Below are 17,468 nucleotides of genomic sequence, written 5' to 3'. Positions count from 1 at the left end.
GCAGTATTGGGAGGCTGTTGGATAGGGAGAGGGAGGTGGGGAGTGGACAGCGTAATACTGATTGGAGGTCTGTTTCCAGAATACTGATCTCAAGAGTCAGTTTACTGGTGGCCAACTTGGCCAGACGATCAGCAAGTTCATTCCCCAGAATCCTGACATCAGCCGGGATCCAGACAAAGATCACTGAGCAGCCACATTGTTTGAGGGCAAAAACAGGGACTCCTGGATAGCAATGACCAAGGAAAGGCAAGGGTAACACTGGTCAAAAGCTTGGAAACTCCTGAAGGAATCACTGCAATTGAGAAAGGACCCACCCATGCAAGAACGGATATGCTCAAGAGCATGAGGGATGGCTACCAACTAGGCAATGAAAACACTACAGCTATACGACAAAGAATGCAGTTCAGTTGGTCCTGGTTGACTATAAACAAAGCCCACATGTCCAGTCAACATTAAACCATCAACATAAGACTACTTCTGAACCCCGGGATGTGCCAAGGATGGAGAAACATTGGTGGCAGAGGGCCTCAGGAGGGACTCAGTCTTTAAGACCTTGTAATAGGTCACGACAACGCTGTGGCCAAGGGATGCACAATATAGGTGCACATGAGTGGGCCAGGAGGAGAGGTGGAAGAGGAAACAACTGGAGATCAGAGAGGATGAACAGGATGCGGGTTGCAATTGTAATCCTTGATCTGGGCCACCATTGTGAGAGATGGATTTCTGTGTTTGGAAAGAGGAGACAGCAGTTCTGATGCTTAGGGGAGCTGCAAACATGGGTAGCACAACTGACAACCTGTATTTGATGCCTGATCCACTATGGAGGGACCCCAGCCTACATGAGTAAGCTGTTCAAAGGAATAGTTCAACAGGTACCTGTCAAAAGTCGAACCCAATAGTGCTGTACCAGATCCAGTATTAGCAATGCTGAGGGCAATGCCAATCCGTATGCCAGACTCCCATAATCAAGACGGGATGGTATCAGGAATTTGTTAAGCTGCAGAAGGGTAGTGCGATCTGCACACCAGCTGATGCTGTTCAGGGAGCGAAGTGTATTGAAGTGCAACCAGCATTTTTGCTAAAGCTAGCAAAGTTGGGGAATCCACGTCAACCAAGAATCAAAGACCAAGCCTACAAAGCAATAAGTCTCCACCACAATGAGTAGTTGGTCATTGAGGTAACGTTCTGGTTGTGAGTGAGTGATACAACATTGACAGAAGTGCATGTCACAAGTCTTTATGGTTGAAAACCGAAAGCCATGGGTGAGGGGTCATGGCTCCACCTTTCATATGGTGCCCTGCAGCCAACGTTCAGCAACACCCACACTAGAGCAGCAATAGTAGAGGTAAAAGTTGTCAGCATAAAGCTGCTGCTAGACTGTTGATGGCTACTGGAAAGAAAGGGACACTAAGTACAGAGCCCTGCAGGACCCCATTCTCTTGGATATGGGGATATGGGGCGGGGGGTACTGTGAGAAGTCGAACCCGGAGTGTACTGTGCGACAGGGAGAAGACCCCAGAGAACCCACTCGTGTAAGGTAGCAAGGATGTGGTGTCACCATGTGGTGTCATAAGCCTTTTCAAGGTCAAAGAAGATGGTTATATGGTGTTGGTGCCATGCACAAGCTGTTAGGATGGCAGGCTCCAGGTAAACCATATTATCAGCAGTGGAACAACCTTGGTGAAAACCACCCTGAGATGGAGCCACAAGACCCCGAGACTCAAAGAGATAACACAGCCACTGGCTCACCATGCATTCAAGCAAACTGAACAGAACATTAGTGAGACTTATTAGGTAATAACTATCCATATCTGAAGGGTGCTTAACCAGTTTCAGCACTGGGACAATGATACCTTTTCACCATTGTGATGGGAACTCGCCCTCACTATGCATGCAGTTATAAATGACGAGGATATGACACTGGCAATCCATTGACCATTTGGTTGTGGATGCGGTCCGGCTCTGAGGCTGTATCAGATTCCCCATTCACTGAATGGAGCATTATATGGCTTCAGGTGGTGTGTAGTATAACAGAATTGCTTCACTCCAATCACTGTTTAAGAACACGAAAAGTGGGTTGATGATTCTTGGAAGCTGAGGGTCGAGCATAATGTAGAGCAAAATGTTCGGAGACAGCACCTGGGTCTGTGTAGACAGTACCATTCAAGTTAATACTAGGTACACCTACAGATGTCTGGTATCTGTACAGATGTCTGATCTTAGCCCAAACCTGCGAAGGATAGGTATGTGGTCTGATGGTTGAAACATACTGTTTCCACTATTCTTGTTTCCATCATTTTATCAGGTGGTGCATCTGGGAATGGAGCCTTTTAAAGGCAATGAGATGATCTATCAATGGGTGTCACTGAAAAGGAGAGGAGCAGAGAAGAGGGAGGACGATTGGGTGCATTGGCAGGGAGTAGCACACAATGGGGGTAAGGGGATGTGAAGTGGGAGCAGGTGATAGGCAAGAGGGGGTGATATGTGTTGGGTGGGGGGGTGTGGGGACAGTAGGTTACCATATGTTGAGGCCGGGATAATTTTGGGAGCAGTGAATGTGTTGTAAGGATAACTCCCTTCTTCACATTTCGGAAGAGCTATTGATGGAGGGGAGGATCCATATAGCCTGGGTTGTGATGTAGCCATTGAAATCAAGCATGTTATGTTCAGCTGCATACTGTGCACAGGGTACTTGATTTTGCTCTTGGTCACAGTTTGGCAGTGGCCATTCATCCTGTTGGACAGCTAGTTGGTAGTCACACCAACGACTGCAGCAGAACTGATGCATGACATGGCTGCTTTCACAGATGGCCCAACCTCTGATGTGGTAGGATAAGCCTATGACAGGATTGGAACAGCAAGTGCTGGATGGATGGATTGGGAAGGTATGGCATCTGTGCCTTCCACAGGGATATGATCCCTGTGAGAAGGGGTTGGAACTGGGAGTGGCATAGGGATGGACTAGGATGTTGCGGATGCAGGGTGGGCGACAGAACACCATTTTAGGAGGGGTAGGAAGGATCTTGGGCAGGAAGTCCCTCACTTCAATGCATGATGACAGACAATCAAAGACCATCTCCACTCCCTCCACCGAACAGTTTCTGCCCCCTCTGTCCTATCATCTCCTCTGAATTCACATCCTCTCACCTTCATTGTGCACCCCTCTCTGCCAATGCACCCACCAGTCTTTCCCCCTCCTCTGCTCCTCTCCTTTTTTGCTCTGTATTTCCCCCACCTCCCTCCCCCATAGGCTCCCAATGCAGCACCTGGGACACTTGTCCTGCTGCCATCTAGTCCCTGCACACTCCACCAGGCAGCATTCTTCTCTCCCTCCACCCTTATCTTGCTATCCCTCCCCCTTCATTGTCCCACTCTGGATTGCTCCTTAGTTCAACATGACTGTTGCGCAGTTTGCAGTCTGGCAAGAGCAACCGGAGATAGTGGTCATGTGTGCCTAAGGCGTGTAGAAGGCTTTGGCTAAAAGTTCAATGTGTGACAATCTTTTTGTTGTTGCTGTCTGTAGCTTAACATGTCATCTTTACAGTGAGTTGGACTCTATCCTTTCCATAATATTGCCGCTTTTCCAATCTGGACTTTCCACTGTTTGAAAACATAAGCTTAAATTGCTTTCTGAAAACATAAGCTTAAATTGCTTTCAGTTTATATAACAATATACACCACACAACTAGTACAATTATAGGTAACAGATCAAACATATAGAACAGTTCAAATTTACATACTTCTAAAGGAGCATGGACAAATTCTGCTGACTACAGGAAGTGTTTCTACTATCATGTCATTTCCACTTGAACAATATGGACATCTGACTTTCGAACACCAATGGGTTTGGTTTATGACTTCAGGTTAATGAAACTAATGTTCTCTATAATAATTTACATTACAATTTCTGAGAAAAAAGCACATGGATAGCATTCCTAAAGTTGTCAGCAAGCCATTATGTTCAAATGAACCTAATAGCCACATATATACAAGGTAACTATGAAAACTTTTAAATCTCACTTTGTTCAACAGTTACAAATATAAACTGATAGAGGGACTAGCACTTAATACTTACCACTGAAAAGATTTGATTTTTGTGCGCTTCCCAAGTTTAGAACCATATCATGTTTCTTTTTATGTACAGTCAAATGATCTTCATTAGTGAAACGCTGTAAACAAAGTGGATATTTAGTTACAAATATTTTTAAAGTTTGATTGTGGGCATTTTTTAAATTCTTAATTTTATATAACATGACAGTATCCAATGCAACACCTGCAGTCATTGTATTATTTTATGAAAAATTTTAGAAGAGATAAGAGAGCTGCAACATTGTTAATTACAGTTTCAAAATAACAAACTGCTATGACATCATATACTATTCCTCCAACACTACTACTAGTATTATCAGATGAAGTGATACCTGGAGGCTCCTACATAGATTCTCAACATTACACTGGCCAAATAATAACAATTAAAAAATTTGTTAATAATAACTGATCTACTAGTGTAGTTCTATCGGCTTTAACGAAACACTGCATTTTCAGTGTGAAAGAAGCACATAAATTTTGATATGGAAAGGTAGACCAAGAAATCATTTGAATCATGGAATGAACATTGGAAATTGTTTTGTAATATTTGACAACTGTGCACTAACAAAGAAGAGAAAAAATTAGCTGTTTTATTTACTAATTCTCAACATTAATAGTTACATTGTTCTCAAAAGTAGTGTACAAGGTACCCTCTGCCACACACCATATGGCAGCTTGCAGAGTGTGTACACAGATGTAGCAGATGTGAAACTTTAATTTATTTACAGAAACATACAATACCATTTATCTCGCATAACTAATAGTAACTAAAACACACACACACAAACACACACACACACACACACACACACACACACACACACACACACACACACACACACACAGCTGTTAAGACATGGCTCTTAATGAATGAGAAGTATCTAAATTTTGAATTTCTGATCAGCAATGAACATACACTATAAGTTGAACAAGAGACATACTAAATGGCCATGTGCACTTATTTGGGATGTTTTCATGAAGCCCACGTCTTTGGGAGAGAGAAAAACAGAGGTGACATGTTCAGGTTTAAACCATTTTTCCAGCTGTACAGTAAAAGTCTGAAGTCTAATGTTTGGCTGAGAAAAATTTTTCACTTGAAATAATAGCAAGTTAAAAAGATCGAGGAAGACCTTTTTAGCAATCCCTATGTGATAACACTACATGCTGCTATGAATCTTTTCATGTTCTGTTCCACTGCTAAGTGATACAGCATATGAGAATCCAACTATCTTCACCAACAGAGGTAAAAAATTGAATCAGTAATTTCACTAAGCTATAATTCAAGAAGAGAGCATTATATCAACTTACTGGTGAAGCTTTGCCCGTAAACATGAAGTTTTATGTTAGTCTCCAATAAAATACCAATTCCAATTTCAAACTAACAGTATTATTGATAAACATACAGAAAAAACATAAATCTATATGGGCTCTAGTGGCAATAATCGCATCTCAGCCAAATGTCAATGTTTAGTTCAAAACATTTTTATTTGTAAGAGTGAAGGCTTCCGTATGACATAAAACAGATTGCCTGTGATATAAAATGTTATCTGTAGCATAATCTGAAGAAGAAATGTCTGAGAATGTATGCTTAGGGCACAGCAATGAATGGTAATGGTAGTGCTCCATGGACTGTGGGGAACTTGGAAAGAAGACAATCAAATCAACTGAGGCATGGTGTTATAGACAAATGTTGAGAAGCAGGTGGACTGATAAGGTAAGGGATGAGGTGTTTATCCACAGAACCGGTGAAGAAAGGATATGTGGAAAACACTGACAAAAAGAAGGGACATGGTGACAGGATGTGTGTTCAGTCATCAGAGAACAGTTTCAATGGTGCTAGAGGAAGCTGTAGAGGATAAAAACTGTAGAGGAAGTCAGACATTGGAATACTTTCAACAGATAACTGAGAATGTAGGGTGCAAGTACTACTATGAGATGAAGAGGTTGGAATGTTGTTGGAGGAAGTGAGAGCGGATGGAGGGATTCAGATAGCACAAGTTGTGAAGCAGTTGCTGAGGTAGTCCATTCCCTGTCACTGAGTAGTCAAGCTGCCCCTTGGGTAAAGTCTGGGGGTAGTCATTATAATAAGTTAACAGTTGGTTGACTGTCATTCCCACATAAAAAGATGGACTGCAAATAGGATATTGTGATCAATGAATGTTAACTGTTATATGTCAAGTCTTTTACATGAATGATATATGTGACAGGGAGGTTATGGCAGAAGTGGAATATGACTAGAATATAAAGTTTTCAAAAAATGGAGAGTCCAGGATGGAATAACAACAATATAAAAAGGATAGACTGCTACTCAACACATAGGGGACAGATTAAGTTGCAGACAGGTACAATGAAAAGACTGCTAAACATTTCGGCCAAAAAGATCCTCCCTTCAAAATCTCTCTCTCTCTCTCTCTCTCTCTCTCTCTCACACACACACACACACACACAAGTACAAAAGCTTAAGTGTTTAGCATCTGTTCATTATGCCTGTCTGCAGCTCAACCCCTCCTTTATGTTGTGAGTAGCAAATCTATACTTCTCACATTTTTTAATATATTTTTTTAAGTTTGTGGATTTTGGGAGTGATAAGAAATAGTTTCAGGGGGATATTCCTCATTTCAAGGCACTAAAAATGGTACTCACATGTGATTCAGATGTTCTAGTCTGATGCTATTTAACAACAGGACAAAAGGGGGGGGGGGGGAGGTTAAGATCACTAGGAACAGGATTTTTCCATCACCATAGATTCATCATCCATGCACAAAAGACACTTTTTGTGTGGGCACACATACACACAATGTTCAACAAACAGAAGCTAAAATTTCTCTTGGGATGGGCCCACAGGCCATGAAAACCACATCTCTCCTGGCAACTAGACAATATGTCTTTGTGCCATACACAACTAGATAACAATCTATCTGAATCAAATCTGAAGATATGAGCAGTTACTAAACACTTCCTCATTGGCCAAACCACAGTTCTCAACAATGTTACATTCAGAACTATTATGTCTTGCTGAAACATCCTACTGCACAAAGTAATCTTCATTCAGGTAGACTAATGAACAGATGGTTTCCTGAAATAAAGTATGACACTGTTCATGTGGCACAGGCCCTAATAATAAAAACAGACCCATATTTCTTGTGGTAGATATATAGAGTAGGCCTGAAATCTGTGTACAATTAAAAATATTTATTTTTAAACAAACTATAGCACTTACAAATTTGTCATTTGTGCCAAATGAAATAATAAATTATCGTTTGTTTGCATATCTTTCTTGCAGGTAGAAACTAAGTAGAGAGCATTACAATCGCTGCTGTTTTAATATGGCGTCTTGTGAGAAGAAGGTGCTGTGTTTTCTGTGGTGTCACAACGAGACAAAATCTTACGTTCCTGTGCAGCACAATTTTCAAAGACAATATGGAAGAGAAGCACTTGACAGGAGTACCATGGTGGGGCCAATGGAAGCGTCCGATTCCACACATTTGCTTCGACCAATGTCGTAAGGGTGTTGTTGTGTGTGACGTCATTACGGCGCGGAGTTTGAGTTGGTTGTGTTTGTAGATGTCGTCTTGTTATTTGGTGGGATCTGCATATGTGTGTGTGTGTGTGTGTGTGTGTGTGTGTGTGTGTGTGTGTGTGTGTGTGTGTGTGTGTGTGTGTTTTTTTTTAGGGTGGCAAGCCAAAATTTGTTGTTGGTAAGCAATTGTTTTTTTGGGTCTATTTTTCTCGAGTTGTAATGTTTTGTGCATTTATTATGTATTGAATGTGTTTTAATTTACGTAGGGATGTTTGAGTTTTTAATTTTTGAGGTGTTGTGGTTCTGTTTTTCATAGCTGTAGGTGTTGGTTTTTCCATATCAGTAGTTATAGTTGATCTATATAGGTCAACGGAAATGATCGATTCCAATTTTTGTATTTTTATAAGTAGGTATAGGTGTTTTGGTACCATCAGCTGTGGTCAAGGAAAATGGCTGATTCCAATTTCCATAGTTTTTGCTGTTGGCGTTGGTGTTTTGGTATCGTCAGCTACCGTTGACCTATATAGGTCAAGGGAAGTGTCCGATTCCCGCAGATTTTGTAATTATTTTTTTGTTCATCTTCTGTTACTTAGTTACGTGTTCCATTGATCAATAGCACGGAAAACCATTATGATGTGGAACGTGTCAAATGCACAAGAAATGTGCACAGGAAACAGTTTTTTTTTCTTTTTTTTATGTTTACATTATAGTGTTATACCTCAATATTTCTACTATATATCCCATTCCCTTAAATGGCACAAAATGCATATCTCCAGATTTATTTACTCATATTCAAGAATTCATCTATGGTATAGAAGGAGTTTTCAAGAAAGTATGATTTCAATTTGTTTTTGAAACTATTACTGCTGCCTGTCAGACATTTTTTTCATCTGGTAATTTATGAAAACTTTTATAGCAGCATATTTTGGGATCATGGTGTTTTGTTTACTGTTATATTTAGCTTGTCCCCTCCCTAAAACCCCCCCAATTACCCGTGGTTGTCCCATTAGTTTGATTGTATTTTTGGAGGGAGATGTTATTGTCTTATTTATACGTATTTAGGTGTTTGTTGCTGTGTGTATACAGTGATATCATAGGCGCCATATTGGAGACACTTAGAATAGCCATTTCCATCATACTGATGACGTCGTGGGTCAAAGCAGACGGGTGGAATCGGACACTTCTGTATTCCCCTGAGGTGTGGTACAAAGTTCAAACAGATCAACAATGTTTGGATCTTCCACACACAGTGCAGCCTTCAGGCAATGAACAAAGTGCCTGAGCTGTTCAACAGGTGTTCTTACAAAACCCTTCCAAACCTGTTTGACACATATCTCATGAATTAGGGATTCCAACTAGAACCACAGAGTGAAGAATTCTACACAAAAGATTGCACCTGTGTGCACATAAGATTCATAGAAGGGTAGCTCATTTTGTATTATCATGAAATAGGGGAGAGGGTGTCATAAATATGATAGGCAAGTTGGCAAACATTAAAATGAAGGTTCCCCCCCCCCCCCCCCTTCGCGTGGTGAGATCTTTCTGCAAAATTTCACTCACAAACTTACTCCTCCAAATCCCAAAATATTTTTTCAATTCTTGTCTATATGGGAGAAACGACCATTTTCATCAAACATGAGAAAACAGAACAGATTAATAGATTTAAGTGTTCATTTTCCCCACAAGCTATCTGAGATTGGACTGGTAGGGAAATAGTCAAAATGGTTCTCAAACCTTCCACCAAACACTTAAGTGTGAATATCAGAGTAATAATGCAGAACCAAATGTACACTGAGATGACATAAAAAGTGATTATCGTATTTCAGTGAAATATTAATTTTACGAGTTTCTGTGAATATACCCAACAGAATAGAAGGAATTGCCCAACAGAAGTAAGCACAGCTTGGGTGGAATGAGGTGTCTGGTGTCACGGTTGGTTCTCACAGTGATCTCATCAGTTCTGGTTGGTTGGTTTGTGGGGGTTGAAGAGACCAGACTACAAAGGCCATCAGTCCCAACAGTTCTGAGGAAATAATGTCCACACCAGGTGCAGTGTTATGACAAAGGTTTTTCAGTACTCCACAAAATTGCTCTCATAGTTTCAGATCTCTCATGTCAACTTCCTCTATTTCTTCTTCACTCTCTATAATACTCTCTTCATTTCCCTTGTATATCCCTTCTACAAATTTCTTCCCTCTTTCAACTTTCCCTTCTTTGTTTCATATAGGCTTGCCATCAGCACTCTCTATATTCATACAGCGTGTCCTCTTTTCTTCATAGGTGTCTCTTATTTCCTGTAAGCATCACCTATTTTTCTCCTACTTATACACAAGTCTACAGTCATGCACTTATTCTTGACCCATTCCTGCTTAGTCATTTTACTCTTTCTGTGAATCTCATTTTTTATACATTGATATTTTCTTTCACCTGCTTCATTTGTTGCAATTTCATATTTTCTACTTTCATCAATTACATTCACTATCTCTTGTGTTGTCGACAGATTTCTACTGGGCTTTGTCTTTTTGCCTCTGTGATCATCAAGCAAGGGAAGTGTCTACTTTGACCTGTGATGTAAGTGAGTTGCGTGATGTCACGGTGATGCAGTGTTTTTGAGTCTGCTCACATCTGTAGATGATGTGATGTAGTATTTGGTGGTGTTCTCTTGTCTGGATGTTCATGTCTGAAGTTGTCTGTAAAATGTATGATAATGAGTCACTTGACTTTGTGCGATCATTGGGTTAAGTTGTGTTTGCAATAGTGTGCCACTCTGCTAGTGGGTTATATTGATTTGATGTACTGATGTTTATTCTTTCATGTTCGTGTATGGTTTTGTTGGTGTTGTGCATTTATTATGGTCCAAAATGTAATTGTGTTTGTGTGTGTTTTTTCTTTTTAAGCAATGGACATGACAGAAAAATTTACTAGACATTCATTGCCGGCTGCATTGGGGGAAGACATGGTGACTATCATCAAATTTTTGCAACTGCCGAGTATGTTCATTGTCATGTGTGCCATAAACACATGAAGTTCACTGGAGTCCTGGCTTCTCAGACCAGGGGCCTCTACATGTGGCATTGTTACCATCACAACATGTGGCTGCCTTCACTATATCGTCAATCAAAGCTATTCATTCATATTTTATTGTATTCCTTTCTCCTTTATCAGTCAATTGTTCCCTAATGCTACCTTGATACTTTTAACAACCTCTGGTTCTTTAGATTTATTCATTCATTAACCCTAATATCCAAACCTCCTGCAATTTCTTCATTTTTAAACTGCAGAACATAACCACTAAATTGTAGTGACAGTACTAGTCTGCGTTTTTAAATGTTTTACACTTTAAAATCTGGTTTCTAAATATCTTACCATTACAGGGACCTACATAAATATCTGAAAGTTTTTGGTGTCTTTTTCTTTCCTTTGGTGTCTCCTTCTTTCACGATTCTTAACCCAGTTGTTTGAAATGCTTAAATTGTGCTCTGTGGAAAATTCTACCAAGTGGCTTCCCCTTTCACTTCTTTTCCCCAGCCCATGTTCTCCTACTATTTTTTCTCTCCCCTAATTTTCTTACTAGGGAATTCCAGTAACTCATCACAATTAAATTTTCACTTCCCATGTTGTTTGTTGTGGTCTTCAGTCCAGAGACTGGTTTGATGCAGTTCTCCATGCTACTCTATCCTGTGCAAGCTTCTTCATCTCCCACTACCTACTGCAACATACATCCTTCAGAATCTGTTTAGTATATTCATCTCTTGGTCTCCCTCTACGATTTTTACCCTCCACGCTGCCCTCCAATACTAAATTGGTGATCCTTTGATGTCTGAGATAATGCCCTACCAACCGATCCCTTCTTCTAGTCAAGTTGTACCACAAACTACTCTTCTCCCCAAGTCTTTTCAGTACCTCCTCATTAGTTATGTGATCTACCCATTTAATCTTCAGCATTCTTCTGTAGCACCACATTTCAAAAGCTTCTATTCTCTTCTTGTCTAAACTATTTATCATTAACGTTTCACTTCCATACAAGGGTACACTCCATACAAATACTTTCAGAAACGACTTCCTGACACTTAAATCTATACTCGAAGTTAACAAATTTCTCTTCTTCAGAAATGCTTTCCTTGCTATTGCCAGTCTACATTTTATATTCTCTCTACTTCGACCATCATCATTTATTTTGCTCCCCAAATAGCAAAACTCATTTAGTACGTTAAGCGTCTCATTTCCTAATCTAATTCCCGCAGCTTCACCCGATTTAATTCGACTACATTCCATTATCCTTGTTTTGCTTTTGTTGATGTTCATCTTATATCCTCCTTTCAAGACACTGTCCATTCCGTTCAGCTGCTCTTTGAGATCCTTTGCTGTCTCTGACAGAATTACAATGTCATCGGCGAACCTCAAAGTTTTTATTTCTTCTCCATGGATTTTAATTCCTACTCCGAATTTTTCTTTTGTTTCCTTTACTGCTTCCTCAATATACAGATTGAATAACATCGGGGATTGGTTACAACCCTGTCTCACTCCCTTCCCAACCACTGCTTCCCTTTCACGCCCCTCGACTCATATTTGCCATCTGGTTTCTGTACAAATTGTAGATAGCCTTTCGCTCCCTGTATTTTACCCCTGCCACCTTCAGAATTTGAAAGAGAGTATTCCAGTCAATGTCGTCAAAAGCTTTCTCTAAGTCTGCAAATGCTGGAAACAAAGATTTGCCTTTCCTTAATCTTTCTTCTAAGATAAGTCGTAGGGTCACTATTGCCTCACGTGTTCCAATATTTCTACGGAATCCAAACTGATCTTCCCCGAGGTCGGGTTCTACCAGTTTTTCCATTCGTCTGTAAGGAATTCGTGTCAGTATTTTGCAGCCGTGCCTGCCTCCCATAAAGAACTGAATAATTACCTTCACATGTTCATACTTTGTTTTCCGTTCTACTCATCAGCTGTAGAGCTACCAGACATACACACATATCACAACTAAATGGAACTAAAGAACGAAGATTAATCTCTGGCTGGCATGGTCATTATGGCAAGATCTCAAGCCAAATTGGACCCAAGAATGGCTACGAGCTTTTCAAATGAACCACCCCTGTCTTTTCATTATATGATCTAGAGAAACCAAAGGATACCTAAATTATTAGGTGGGTAATGAACCCTGCTCTTCCCAGTTGTAACTGTCTGAATCAGTTAATGGACTGGAGACATTAGCCTACTGTAAACAATATAATATTGTCTGTAAAAAGCTCCTGGTTGTTGTTGATAGTCGTTTGTGTGAAAGCTTGGTGAAAATGAACCGTGTTGATTATGTCAGTATATTCGTTATTTACACAATTGTTAGGGATATATCTAAACATAAAGACTATTTGCCTGGGTTGTATGTTCTGAGATCCTCTATCAAACAATTTCATGTTATAAATTACAAAGCTTATAAGAGAATAATGATGTAAATGTATGTATTACCAACTTGTTGAAATGAAGCCTGCACACAGCTGATTAATGATCATACATTAGATGAAGCAGAGTCATACTAACAACTAAATCTAAATAGAAAACTGCAGATCATTTCTCTCAGTTAGAACATATTTTTCTTCACTGAATGTCAGAAAATGTGGCAATATTAATTGATTTGCTTAATGTTAAAGTAAAACAGACAACAACCAAAATAGTTGTTAACATGTCATATACAGTAACTCTCAGACACATTTTCTGTGAACTTAGGCTGGCAGTTTTCTTTATCAAAGGGCATACTTAACTTTTGGATATTAGAAAAGGCCAGAAACAATATACATGATTATGGCTATTAGCTACTATACAGCAGTTTGTCTTGAAATGAGTTAGCTTTTTAACACAAACATATACCACTTCATTAAACATTGTTGTAGTAGTAGTTGTGGTCTTGCCTTAAGACTGAACTAATGCAGCTCATCATGCTAGTCTCTCTACATCTGAACTCTGCCAACCACTGTGAAATGCATGGCAGAGGATACTTCCTATTGTACCAGGTATTTGGGCTTCTGCCCATCCCATTCACTTATGAAGCACAGAAAGAATGATTGTTTAAATGCCTCTAATGTGCAGTAATTATTCTATCTTATCCTCACAATCCCTAAGTGAGTGATACATAGGGGGCTGTAGTATATTTCTAGAGTCATCATTTAAAGCCGGTTCTTGAAACTTTGTTAGTAGACTTCATAGGGACAGTTTATGCCTATATTCAACAATCTGACAGTTCAATTTCTCTGTGACACTCTACCAAGGATCAAAAAAACCTGCGAACATCTGTGCTGCTCTTTTCTGTGTACATTCAATATCCTCTGTTAGTCCTATTTGGTCCACACACTTGAGCTGGTTGTACAAGTGATTTGTAATCAATTTTTGTTGTAGACTGATTGCATTTACCCAGCATTCTACCAATAAATCGAAGTCTACCATTTGCTATACCCAAGGAAGATGACTGAGCCTATGTGATCATTCCATTTCATATCCCTACAAAGTGTTACATCCAGGTATTTGCACAAGTTGGCCGATTCCATCACTGATTCACTGATGTTATAGTCATCAGATACTTTTTTTTTCCATTTTCTGAAGTGCACAATTTTACATTTTTGAACATTTAAAGCAAGTTGACAATCTTTGCATCATTTTCAAATCTTATCAAGATCTGATTGAATATTTATGCAGCTTCTTTCAGACAGTACTTGATTACACATAACTGTATCGTTTGCAAAAATTCTGAGGTTGCTATTAATATCTTCTGCAAAGTCATGATTATACAACATGAACAGCATGGGTCCCAACACACTTCACGTGGCACACCTGAAGTTACTTTTACATCTGATGATGACTTTACATTCAAGATAACATATTGCGCCCTCTCTACCAGAAAGACCTCAATCCAATCACAAATTTCTGGACACCCCATATGAGCAAAGTTTTAACAATAAGCATGAGTGTGGTACCGAGTCAAATGATTTTCGGAAACAAAGAAACAGTCCATCCACTTGACTTTCCAATCCAAAGATTTCAATATGTCATGTGAGAAAAAGTGCGAGTTAAGTTTCACACGATCGATGTTTTCGAAATACATCCTGTGCAAGCCCCTTGATCTCAAAATAATTATGTACAACTTACATGCTTATGAATAACCTTACTGTATTCATCTCTTGGTCTTCCTCAATTATTCAGACCTCTACACTTCCCTCCAATACTAAGCTGGCGACCCCTTGATGTCTCAGAAGGTGTCACATAAACTGATCCTTTCTTCTACTCAGGTTTTGTCACAAATTCCTTTTGTCCCTAAATCTATTCAGTACCTCCTCATTAGTTTGTGATCTAACTATCTAATCTTCAGCATTCTTCTGCAGTACCACATTATTATCTTCTTGTTTAAACTGTTTATAGTCCACATGTCACTTCCACATACGATTGCAATCCATAGAAATACTTTCAGTAAAGACTTCCCAACACTTAAATCTACGTTTGATGTTGGCGAATTTGTCTCATTCTGAAACAATTTCTCCTTTCTTTAGTGCTTGCTGAGTGTACAAATTGAACACAACTAGAGATAGGCTACAACACTGTCTCACTAACTTCTCAATTACTGCTTCCATTTCATACAATTTGACCCTTATACCTACCATCTGGTGTCTGTATATATGTTGTAAATAGCCTTTTGCTCCGTGTATTTTGCCACTACTACCTTTAGAGTTTCAAAGAAAGTAATCCAGTCAACATTGTCAAAAGCTTCCTCTAAGTTTACAAATGCTATAAATGTAGGTTTGCCTTTCCTTAGCCTATCTTCTAAGATAAGTCGTAGGGACAGTATTGCCTCGCGTGTTCCTACATTTCTTTGAAATCCAAACTGATCATCCCCATGGTCAGCCTCTACCAGTTTTCTCATTCTTCTACAAATAAGTTTTTTAGGTAGTATTTTGCAACCATGACTTATTAAACTGATAGTTTGGTAATATTCACATCTGTAAGCCCCTGCTTGCTTTGGAATTATTACATTTGTCTAGAATTCTGAGGGTTTTTTGCCTTTCAGTGCTCTGTCTTTTCCCAAAATCATATTTACCCTCTCATATTTTTCCATTTCTATAATATTGCCATCAGGTTCATCTCCCTCAAATAGGCCCTCTATACATTCCCTTCAGTTTTCAGCTTTCCCCTCAGTGCTTAGGATTGGTTTTCCATATGAGATCTTGATATTCATTCAGTTGCTTCTCTTTTCTCCAAAGGCCTCTTTAATTTTCCTGTGGGGGTATCCATCTTTCCCCTACAGAAATTCGAGTCTAAAACATTACATTTCTCTTTAGACATTCCTGCTCAGCCATTTTGCATTTCCTGTCAACTTCATATTTTAGTCATTTGGATTCCCTTCTGCCTGCTTTATTTGCTACTTTGTTATACTTTCTCCCTTGATAAATTAACTTCAATATCTCCTGTTACGCAAGAATTTGTACCACACCTTGTCTTCACTATTTCATCTCTCAAAGCTACACATTCGTTGTTTACTGTATTCCTTTCCCCTGTTAAAGTCAACAGTTGTCCAATGCTTTCTTTGAAACGCTCAACAATCTCTGGTTCCTTCAACTAATCCAGGTCACATCTCCTTAATTTCCTATCTGTTTGGCCATTCTTCAGTATTAATCTACAGTTCACACCCAATAAATTGTGATCAGAGTCCACATCTGCCCCTGGAAATGTCTTACAGTTTAAAATCTAATTCCGAAACTTCTACCTTAACATTATGTAGTCAATCTGAAACATTCCGGTGAAACGTTATGCACAATTAGATGTCACCTTAATAGGTGTTTCAATAAAATCTACACCAAGTATAACATTTCTGCTCCCTGAATTTAGATAAATTCTGGATCTATATGGCGAGGAACTGTACTGAAACTTGTTCTGTAAAACTACGTTTCTGGAGGGATAATGAACACCAATCATTGGTTGAAACATTATGATAAACGTAGGTATATAACTTAGTCTAGCCTTCCTGACATATACAGTGATACTTCAATATCATCCAGGAGGGCTGGGGCAGGATTGCTAACAACAAATAATACAGCCTATTTGGAATACACAGAACGAGAGAATAGATTTTAACGCATAGACACATACCATTAAGCAGCCTTCTGCTGAGCAGGCAAACGGCTTCTCACTTTCTTCCATCATGGTTAAAATATCACAAAACACATAACACGTTACTGCAACGCAAAACTGCTAATTTCGAAATCTCTCTTTTTGGCACCATTTCGATCAGTATTTAGATTTACACAATATTTTTCGCTAGCTCTCATATCTCTCCAGTACTGTATTCGAGCATGTGATTGGCTGTAGCATCACTGTAATACGTTCTTATGAATAATGACTTCATGTTTACAGCCAATCATCAAACCTCGAGCCTATAAACACAGCAACAAACACAGAAACTAGTTTACTACTTCATCTGTCAACTTCGTCGCTTGAATAGCACTTCGATTTGTTTTGGTGCTACAGTATCTCACCAAAGGTAAACTATATGCACATCGAAGCGGTCGATTTCGAGCTGAGCCTTTATGACTACAATAGCACCAAAACAGATATAACCCAGAAATTCTATACGTCTGTATGTCATTTATATTTTTATTTACTTCAAATAATTTCCCTTATACATAAAGCTCAAAAAGCTCCAATGGTCGATTTCGTAATGACCAGTTTACAGGACCGAGAATCGATTGACTAGATAGTTCATTTAATTGAGAAAGGTTTGAAATCAGTATTGGTTATTTAGTTATTAAAGGGCCGGTTGTACAATCTCGTGACAAATCCAGGGTTTGCTAACCGAGGAATAGGCTAACCACGGGTTAACTTCGAG

General features: G+C 39.3%; 1 protein-coding gene across 1 annotated transcript in view; it reads right to left on the bottom strand.

Annotated features, from left to right (window-relative positions):
• Positions 1–17,092, bottom strand: part of LOC126248166 (cyclic AMP-dependent transcription factor ATF-2) — a 209,106-nt gene extending 192,014 nt beyond the window's left edge. Inside the window, exons 1-2 of the mRNA XM_049948924.1 lie at positions 16,733–17,092; positions 4,076–4,169 (exon numbers count right to left, since the gene is read on the bottom strand). Of these exons, the coding sequence (XP_049804881.1) occupies positions 4,076–4,169; positions 16,733–16,786 (148 nt within the window). The 5' untranslated portion in view covers positions 16,787–17,092. The remainder of the gene's footprint in view (positions 1–4,075; positions 4,170–16,732) is intronic.
• Positions 17,093–17,468: the final 376 nt, after the last annotated feature.

The sequence above is a fragment of the Schistocerca nitens genome, chromosome 3, assembly GCF_023898315.1.
Source record: "Schistocerca nitens isolate TAMUIC-IGC-003100 chromosome 3, iqSchNite1.1, whole genome shotgun sequence".
Taxonomy (NCBI): Eukaryota; Metazoa; Arthropoda; class Insecta; order Orthoptera; family Acrididae; genus Schistocerca; species Schistocerca nitens.
The sequence above is the reverse complement of the archived record's forward strand: the minus strand, read 5'-3'. Positions and strand labels throughout refer to the sequence as shown.